The sequence below is a fragment of the Meleagris gallopavo genome, chromosome 19 (assembly GCF_000146605.3).
Source record: "Meleagris gallopavo isolate NT-WF06-2002-E0010 breed Aviagen turkey brand Nicholas breeding stock chromosome 19, Turkey_5.1, whole genome shotgun sequence".
NCBI classification, from domain to species: Eukaryota; Metazoa; Chordata; class Aves; order Galliformes; family Phasianidae; genus Meleagris; species Meleagris gallopavo.
In genome coordinates, this window is record NC_015029.2 from 2,544,539 (window position 1) to 2,554,633 (window position 10,095).

General features: G+C 42.7%; 1 protein-coding gene across 14 annotated transcripts in view; it reads right to left on the reverse strand.

Annotated features, from left to right (window-relative positions):
- The window catches only part of TNC (tenascin C), a 97,548-nt gene that overhangs the window by 30,323 nt on the left and 57,130 nt on the right, over positions 1 to 10,095 (reverse strand). For 13 of the 14 annotated variants that reach the window (XM_031556162.1, XM_019621394.2, XM_010720812.3 and 10 more), the window contains 8 exons: positions 9,650 to 10,095; positions 7,613 to 7,876; positions 6,664 to 6,779; positions 6,407 to 6,563; positions 5,543 to 5,812; positions 4,683 to 4,868; positions 4,080 to 4,169; positions 3,465 to 3,728 (listed from right to left, as the gene is read on the reverse strand). The exon at positions 9,650 to 10,095 ends at the window's right edge or, in 11 of these variants, runs on beyond it. In XM_031556162.1, the coding sequence (XP_031412022.1) occupies positions 3,465 to 3,728; positions 4,080 to 4,169; positions 4,683 to 4,868; positions 5,543 to 5,812; positions 6,407 to 6,563; positions 6,664 to 6,779; positions 7,613 to 7,876; positions 9,650 to 10,095 (1,793 nt within the window). The remainder of the gene's footprint in view (positions 1 to 3,464; positions 3,729 to 4,079; positions 4,170 to 4,682; positions 4,869 to 5,542; positions 5,813 to 6,406; positions 6,564 to 6,663; positions 6,780 to 7,612; positions 7,877 to 9,649) is intronic. The other variant, XM_031556163.1, reaches the window with a different exon arrangement.

The following is a 10,095-nucleotide window of genomic DNA, read 5'->3' on the forward strand; positions in this document are numbered from 1 at the left end:
ACTACTGCTGAAAATCTGAGATTCCAGGTTCTCTCAATAGAGGAATCAGCTGAATAAATGGACAACCTTTACTGGTAAATCCATTTTCCTAGGGGTCAGCACTGCGGTTTCCCATCAAACTGTCTCACCTAATCACTCTTCCTAATGTTCCTTTGAGTCTGCATACAAAAGAAGCAGTGCATCTGAGACTAGAGTAAGCCAGGAGGGGAAGAGGGTATGATGCACAACACAGACAGAAGTCTTCAGTAAACAGCATAAATCTTCTTTAAAACATTCAACAGAATGGAAAACTTGCTTCTCCAAGCCATGCTCCTACGTGTAACTCATTTCCAGAGGCAAGGCACTATCACATCCATGATTTGTCAGCAGTTGCTGCACAATCTGGGTCCTTCAGCAGAAGAATGCGAAGTTGGCACTTGGTTTCGCAAATGTGCACTCATTTATTTCCACAGTCTGATGTATTACCATTCCTCCTCCTCCAGGACCCACATTGTGCTATGCAGGCAGGGCTCCAGAAGCAGAAGACGACGGAACAAAGCTGCAGTCTGACTGCTCAGCTTTCTCAGAGCTGGGTTACGTGTTCACTCTGCAGATTAGTTGTCAATCTCACGTAACATTCTCCAGACATGCTGCCAGGCAGGTCCCCTGAGCTAGCAAAATGGCTCACTTTGGTTTCTGAAGTGGTTCTAAACCAAAAACTGAGTGAGATGTGGGAAAGGACCTCATAATTGGAGATACTCTGGTTTGTGGTACCTTAGTTAATAACAGAAAGGAGGTACCTGTTGCAGCCACAGCTCCCAGAGGAGGGAAGTGTTATCCTCCAGCCAGCCCATACACCTTGATTTTATAGGAAGTGTTCACCTCAAGGCCTTCAATCATAGCACTTTTGGGTTCTCTGGGCAGGAGGGTTTCTGCAGGGAGTTCAGTTGCCAATGGCATCTCCTTGTACACCACCACAGTGCCAGTGCAGGCTCCAGAGTTTGCATACCATGAAACACTAAAGATGGGTCTGTAACCCTTCAGCCCATGAGGTCCCTCAGTTCCTCCTCCTGCATCTCTGTATCTACCTGAGCAGCACATCTCCCAGGGGCAGAATGCTTCTCTGAGCCAGCAGTCATTGCCTGCGTTAGGGTAAGACTATGTGGAGCTACAAGGAAGAAAACAAGCAAGTGGCAGTGTGAAATATTCAGACTTTCCTTTTCACTATGTAATTTTTAGCATTCCTTGAATGCAGAATCACAGACACCAATATAACTTTGTAACTGGAGCTGCACTTCATCCATAGAAGGAAACAGAAGTGACACAAGGCTGCCATCCTATGGTGTGGAATGTTTCAGGACGCGTGCTTTGATCGAATCTTGTGAGCTCTGAAAGTTTCGACCACTAATGTGCAAAAAGTTGATACACATACAAAGACAACCAGGAGCATGCATGGGAGGAGAGAAGGCACCAACAGAGCATCAGTTCAGGGGCAGAAAGAAGCCTTGCCCCCAGTGACAGATGATTCACTAGCCAGCGAATTCAAATAAGCAACTGGAAACAAAAGCCCTGACACTTCTGGATATCTGCATGCAGAAAGCCTGACTGAACAAGAGGGAACTGAGAGGAAATAATCTCAGGCATCCCAGAGAGTGCAGGGCCTCCCTTGTTCAGTGAGGACAGCACATGCCTTCTAAATAACAGGACTGTTTCCACCAGACAAGAAGAGCTAGTCCAGGCTTAGCTGTGCTGCTGGCACTTTCCACATCAATCATTATTCTCTCTGCTTGGTAGCTCCAAGAACTCTCCTCAGAAGTGCAATGGACCTGAGGTCACCCATAGCTCTACGAGAGACAGCAAAATAACAAGTTTGTTTTGCTTAGCCTGAGGACTTGAGGGCCCCCCAAGTACTGAGAATAAAGCACTTCTCCCTCCCCACACTCATGTGTTTGGATTTGTCCATTCCTAGGCAGGAGGGCCAGGAATGACAGGTTATGTCAACTGCTGCTGTTGCTTCTAAGGAGCTCACTGCAGAGAACTCTTTGTTTACTGGCTGCTCTGAGTGAAGACTTAAAACAAATAAACCATCCAGACGATCTTCTTTAAAAAAATATATACATAATAATCCAAAGAAAAAAGAAGCCATCTTGTGGAACTTTGGAAACGGGCGTTGGAAAGACCAGACTGTGAAATTCCACAGCATGTTGTTTCCCTTTTCACCCTCTGCACATACTTCTTTTGAGACTGCTCAGTCTTCTGACAGATGGGGAAACAGATCACTTTGGAAAAATCAAAGCCTGCTCAATCATGCCACGTAAACCTTCAGCTTCCCTTTGCATGTGTGTGCTCCAGTGTTCCCTAATTTTTCCCTGCATTGGACACAGGTCTGATTTATGCATCAAATAAGTAATTCACTACTTATGGTTTACTGCAGTTTATACAATGCCATATAACTCATTCCTGCACTGGATTACCTGGCTCTATAAAGCATTCATAGGTGCTGCTGGCACGAATATTGCCTGGGAACATGAAACTGTGGGATTTTTATTTTTATTTTTTTTCTTTTTTTTTTTTTGAAGCCATTTAGGTCTTTACAGTTATTAGTTTGCAAAATCCACAGCTTCTCATGTGTTTACCCCATAGGCAGTCTTTTGGGGGAAAAGGTTAAAAACCTTGACATCTGCTAAGGAGAATAATTCTAGCCCCACTGATTCTTATTCATTGCCTCTGCTCCCTCACAGCACCTGAGGCTGAGCTTCACAAAGTTTAGGCTACAGGCACTTAAAGATTCAGGATTCACTTATGTTCTATGATCCGTACACAGTAAACTTTGTAGAATAAAGTTTCACAGAGAAACCTCATTCAAGGAATGGTCCATTGATTCTAGTTAAGTAGAGTAGTTCATACAAATGGAGAGGGCAGAAATGGACTCCTTTGCAGACAAATATAATAGTCATGTATCCAATGGAAAGAGTGACTGTGACCAGATTTGTGACAATAGCCTTTTGGATGAGAAAACTGAGGAAGGGCAACATCAGAGCCCTGTTGACCCTGCTGAAGCATGATGGGTGGAGGCATGCTGTGAAGAGAACTCATTAGGCAGGAACAAGCAATATTAGAAACATTCTGGTTGCTCTTCCTCCTAGATTTTGGCTGTAGAATATAAAACAAGTTGTAAGACAACATACAAAAAAGCAGCCTCACATCAAACAAACAATGAGGTCTGCATTTCCTGCAGAACAAATAGCTGTGTTCTTTGTGAGCCTTCTCAAAGGGTAAGCAAAGAAATCATTGAGAACATGGAGCTAAACACAACTGTTCCTCAATTAACCTGTCACGCTAGACAGAGCTAAGCCTGCTTTGCAGGCAGTGGATGTTTTTTAGCAGTTCCTCAGAGACGGCTCAGAAAATCAGGTAAAAGTGCACTCAGACCAGACACTGATCAAGGACCTGGTGCATGGTACTCACTGAAAGCTGTTACTCACCAGTCGAACCTTTGACGGTTGTGGGTTTGCTTTTGTATCTGCCTTTCTCTGCCACCAGACTGATGGTGTACTCTGTCCCTGCATCTAATCCTCTCAAGATATAAGAGGTGGTGTCCACAGGGATCTCCACTTCATTCTTCTTTCCAGAGGGGCTAATGTAAGTGAGGCGGTAACGATCAAATTTGGCCACTGGTCTTCTCCAGCGAAGGGACAGGGTGGTTTCAGTGGGGTCACTGACTTCCAAGTCTTTGGGGTTATCAAGATCTATAGGTAAAAAGTAAAGTTTAGGTGTCTCTGAAATGCCCTGGGTCAAGTTTTCAGACATCTGTAGAGCAGCAACTGTATTGAGTATCTTGTGATAGGACAGATCTGAGTCTCATCTGTCACTCTGAGCATTGGAAGTTATAGAACGGATTGTAGAAGTCCCATTGCTTCATGTAGGTAGTGGAAAACAGGCTAAATCTAAATTTCTGCCATTTATGTTCACTTCAGCTAGCACAGCATGAAGGAGAGAAAGAATTTAAGCCCTCAGAGCATGTACCCAGGGAAAAGGAGATGTTATGAGAAAAGATTTACTTTTTCCTCCAGAGCAAAAGAGACGGTCAAACTACTCACCAGTGCCAGCATTAATGGTAGCAGGAGCACTTTCCCTGTCCTGTCTCACTGCTGTCACTCCAATGCCATATTCAGTTCCAGGTCTCAAACCTAAGAGATGAGGAATAGACATATAAGTCCCTGACCATGGGAGATGCCTACTGGTATGTTTGTGTAAATAAAGAAGTCTGAATATATGCTCTACTAGATATATGCTAGGTATACACAGACATCCGCATTACATGGGAAAAGTACCATAATCTAACCGTATGGCCATTTGTATACACATGGAAAAGCTGCAAGCTGGCATAAGTAAAACCATCCTTAGTACATTCAGATGCCTCTTGAAATTACAGAGGTCAAACAATCTTCACTAAGACATGACCCAGAACTCAGGCAAGTGACCAGCAGAATTTGGAGACGCGTATGAAAGTCAAATAGCTATTTACCCACCTGTGGGTCTGTAAATAAACATCACCTGCATTTTAATTTAACTACTTCCTCTCACGATATGCAACCTCTACTTACTGCTCTTACATATAGTGATCAAAAAGATTTTTTGGTCCCATGCTCCATGGTGTTGACAGCAGGAGGACATTAGTAACAATTTCTTGATTCCCTTACCTGTGAGTGTAGCTCTGGTTGTTGCTTGGTTGCCCTTTGGCACTGTCAGCTCAGTGTGGTCTCCACCAGAAATGGGAGCAAACTTAATTCGGTAATTATCAATATTCGCATGGCTGTTCTTCCACTCCAAAGTAATGCTGTTGTCTGTCTGTGACACTCGCTTCAGGTTTCGTGGAGCATCCAAGTCTGTAATAAACACATAAGTAAATAAAACCAGACATAAGTAACAGGAATAATTCTCTTATGACAGCAGCCTTTTACAACAGTCCATTTCAGAAGATGAACATGACCCGTGAAGCTGACATTGTTCCCTCTTGTATGATATCACTTAACTACATCAAGCAGATTTTTTTTTAGTATGATGACCCACACATTCATAAAGCATTCCCAGGATGACAAAGAAACAAAGTAATCTTAAAAAAAAAAAATCACAAAAAACATTTGCAGATCTGAAGAAAAGAAAAAAAACAATGTTTGCCAGTCTGCTATGGATTTAGGCAAGCAGAAGTAAGGTCTTAGATGGAAGGAGAACCATGGAAGATATTTAGCTCAGCAAACAGACAAGTATCCAGAAGAATTTGATTTGAGAAGTAAAGATTTAGGGTGTGATGAGAAAAAGCTTCTAAGTGATTTAATAATATAATTCCCATTTTCACCAAATATTTAGAGACTTGAAGGGCCTGAATGTTTTGCTGGGCCAGAAGGTATGTAAGGCACAGAAAAACCTTCTCCACTTTCATGTAGGTTCTGTGTTGATGCAGTGACTATCAACTCAAGAAACACAATGCAAACAGCACAGGAAGATTGATGGTGATTACACTAAATGCACCGAAATTTGGATTGTCACCCAGCCTCCTTACCTGTGACAAAGATTTCTTTTGCAGGGTCACTTTCCATGTCCCCTCGCCGAGAGACGAGTGTCACTTCATATTCTGTGTGTGGCCTCAGGTTTCCAATAGAATATTGGTTTTCATCCTCAGAGAGGTCAATGGTAGTCCTGTCCCCTGGAACATCCTTGGGGCCATATGTGAGCTCTATGCCTTCAATTTCAGCCAAGGGTTTGGACCATGTGATCAGAGCTGTGGTGTCTGTGACATCTTTTGCCTCAATCTGGCTAGGGGCATCAAGTTCTGTTTTAATGAGAGGAAAATGTTATTAAAAAAAATTAAATAAACCTCAACAGAAAATTCATAATGCTTACTTGGGCTTTTAATTACTTCAGAACAAAATTAACATGAATGGCTTCTACAAAATGAAGCTTGTCTTCATTTACTCTCTTCCTTACTTGCCAAGTGGGGCCGATTCATCAGAAACAAATTCATTAAATTCATTAACAACTGAGGTTGCCAAAACAAGGACAATCAGAAACTCTGAGTTCTACACAATGGAAACTCTTTCCTAAGCAATTTCTTCATGCCAATATCAGCAGGATGAAAGAAGTTCTAGTTTCTGTGGATGTACCTTTTAGGAAAGAATAAAAGTGCATGCTGGCAGCTACCTTCTAGACAAAAATAAATTTCCTTTCTTCTTTAAACAGGTGATTTGGAAAGCAGTATTTTTTTTCTCATGTCTTTGTCATTAAAAGCCGCAATGCTTTTTTTCTTCTATTTCCCTAAGAATGCACCTTACTGAGTTAAATTTTCTCTTTGTTTTAAAACTCCCCAGGCTACACCAACCAGCAGTTGTTTCATTGGTTGTACTATAGGTATACAGCTTGTGCTTACTTGTGGTTATCACACGGGATAGCCCTGGTCCTCTGGTATTGTTTTTCACTATATGAAGGGATACGTTATACTGTTGTCCTGGTGCCAAGCCTGGCTGCATATATGATGTCTCCGGCCTTTTCAAGCTGCTGGTTATGTCTCCATTATCATCCTTTTTCTGTAACACATGGAACGATCAGTTAATACAAACAAAAAATTCAGGATCTTTCACTTGTATGAGAAACAAGGCTTTGACACCAGGAACGATGCTTCCTTACCATATTACGAAAGACCAGCTCCCAGCCATCAAAGGAAATGCTCAGAGGATCCCACTCCACCTGGACAGATGTTTCTCTAACAGATTTGAATTTCAGACCTTCTGGAGCAGGCAGATCTGTGACAATAAAACAAATAAGATAAATACACATGTAACAAGTAATAAATGAGGATGCTGGTGGTGGAACATCTTCCCACAGCTGTAAGTATCTGCCACGCAGGGATCTGCATCTGAGAATCCACAAGGATCATCAGAGATGTTTAACCTCTCTTTACAACTGGTTATTCTGCCTCTGGAGAGACATTCCCCTGACCTATTCTAGATGCTGACAAAGAATAAAACAACTTTGTTTGTACCCTACAAATGCCTATTTTTGCCTTCTTGAAAGAAACCTAGTGTGGACATTTGAAGGTAGGTGAAATGAATCCTGCCACAGGTCTCTCTGTAGAAGCACACTGACTGAAGTCAAAGAGCATCTTCTGAGACTGGGATATTAAATTAGACTGTGATGGGCAGAGTACAAAAAGGCAAATGGACTACAGATCAACAGATATGGAGACAGAGTATGTCATGGCAAAGCACACTGAAGATATAAAACAAATGGAAGTTCCATTTTAGTCAAAACTGTTTGAATCCAAATGATTTCATATTGCTCTTCTGTTACTCTTGCTATAATTATATATATTTTTTCAGGGAGCATTACCAGAGTTCAAAAATATACCTTATTAAGAAGGAATTGAGGGTCTTAATTTACGAAGACCCCACAATAATGAACTTTGCTTTTAACATTGACATTGCTATTGAAACAGAACAGAAAAGAAAAGTGGTGAAGGCTGTCTTTGTTGAGAACAGAAGGTGAACTGAAAATAGAAATACAAAAGAAAGAAAACCCCAGCACAAACGTAATACACAACAGACAAATGACTGAATAGAGGGAATATTAAACTCACATGTCGCTACTCTGGCACTGACTGGAATACTTTTCTTGTTTTTAAGGATTGCAAAGACACGGATGAAGTATTCCACACCCGGCTCCAGCTCACGAATAGTGGCAGATGTCTGGTTTCCTGGTACAGTGAACTGCAGATCTAAGCCACCGCTGCTGGTAGGGACATAGGTGACAAGGTACTCATTGACGAGATTCTCATGCTTCCATTCCAGATTTACAGTTTTATCCGTGACATTCGTTACAGTCAGTTCCGTTGGAGGAGACACTAGAGAGGGGAAGAGCAAAACAAAAGTGAGTTCTCAAGGCTCAGAAAATAATGATCTACCCACTTTCCCATTTTCCCAGGAGCAGTTTATGAGAATCACCTAACAAACAGGGAATGGGGAAGCCGTGCCACACAAGTTAGCCACTTGTAGAAAGGAATGTTCAGCTGATGAAGACTACAGATGTTTCCAGAACTGATGGGCCAATTTCTGCTTTCATGCTTGCACATAACCTATGGCTGACTTGTTCCAGCCCCTTCTTTCATGGCCACGACACAAGACTAAGACTACTACAGCTGGGTCCTGAGGGAATCAAACTTCAACTCAACTGCAGCAAAATGTGATTTTACACTGGAAGTCCTGGGGTTTGGATACACAGAATTGCACAGATTTTCCACAGTAAAATAAAACATGATTATTTTTGTAAATACTTTCAATAGATTAGTCCATGTTTGCACGTGCAGGAGCCCAAAATGTGGCTTGGGAACCCTCCAAAAGGAGGAGATGAAAAATGGGAATTACTTTCCAAGGGTATTCATTGTCCTTTACAATGTTCCCAGCCCCAAAGTACTCTTTGATTACTCTACAAAGATCTTAGTTCCAAAATTCCTCCCCTGGGATCTCCTAAAGAAAACTGCCTCCTTTATAGTGTAATGCCTGTCATTATGTAGCTGCCAGCATTTTCTATCCATTTCCATAGAGTCAGTGGTACTGGGAAACTAAACACATGGCTTAATAGCTAAGTTTCCACTCCAGCTGATTCCATTATTTTAACCTAAGCTTTGTCAAATCTAACTGTATAGTGTTCCATATATATAATATATAATATATAAATTGTGTACGTATTTATATACATAACTGTTTTAAGTTAGAAAAATCCATTTGGTCTATTGAAGGATAATAATCAGGGCCTCTGTGATAATTCTGAAAGCTTGCATGGAAATATTTGTGACATCTGGCAATTCTATTGTGATGGCTGTCTCATCCTCAGCTGGGACAGTCATATTTTCTGCACATGCCTCGCCTGCTCTGCCTCCATCAGGGCTCCATCTCAAAGGTCTACCTCCAAAGCAAAATCACAAGGTGCTTGGAGTCTGTCAGTATATAGTCTCAGAGCTATGCCTTTCAGTTTTTTTGGCTCCTACAATAGCAATAGCATTGCAAATGCAAATCCCTTCTTTACTGGTCCAGCATGAGACTGGGAACTAGAATCTATCTGTGAGAAACATTTCATACCTAAGCTCTTTATTCCCCGAATTTATTTTCCACGTTAACTCATTCCTGACAGTCTTTTATTATTTTTTTTTAAAGTAAAAATTCTGTTCATATTCTTTTTATTAATCCAGATGAGTACCTAAGTAAGAAGTTTCTGGATTCACCTCCCTCTTCTCCTTAGCTGTTAGATGCAACTGTTTAGCATCAAGAGGTATCATGGGAAACCAAACAATATCATAACAAATCCCCATGCAGTGCTAGCTCCAGTGAAGGGAAGAAACTTGGAAATGACATATCAACTTTGTCACCATTATTGGACTTTTGTATTGCTAGCCACTGAAAGTCACCTGCAACCACTACGATACACAGCCATGGAAAGTAAGGGAGGGGAAGTTCTTGCTCTGAGCACACTAGCTCCACTGCTTCAGCTGTTTGGGCTGTCATGAATAAGAGCAGAAACACATAGCCCTGCTATATGAAAAACACCATGGAGCCTCTAAGGTGGACACAGGGAACGGATGACACAGAGGAAAGAGTTCGGAAGGGCCATTGTCACCTACCATCAGAACAGTCGATCCCCATGTAACCTTCCTCACAGACACACCGTCCCTCGACACAGCGGCCCACGTTGTTGCAGTTGTTGGGGCAGGACCGTTCCCGGCAGTCTTCCCCGGTGAAGCCCTCGTGGCACACACAGCGCCCATCGACGCAGCGCCCGCGTTGGTGGCAGTCATTGGGACAAGACAGCTCCCCACAGTCCTCCCCGGTGAAACCGTTGTCACACACGCAGCGTCCCTCCACGCAGCGCCCGCGGTTGTGGCAGTCGTTGGGGCACCGCAGCTCCCCGCAGTCCTCCCCGATGAATCCCTCATCACACTCACATTGCCCATTGACGCAGCGCCCGCGGTTGTGGCAGTCGTTGGGGCACCGCAGCTCCCCGCAGTCCTCCCCTGTGTACCCCTCGTCACACACGCACTGCCCATTGACGCAGCGCCCATGGCTGTTG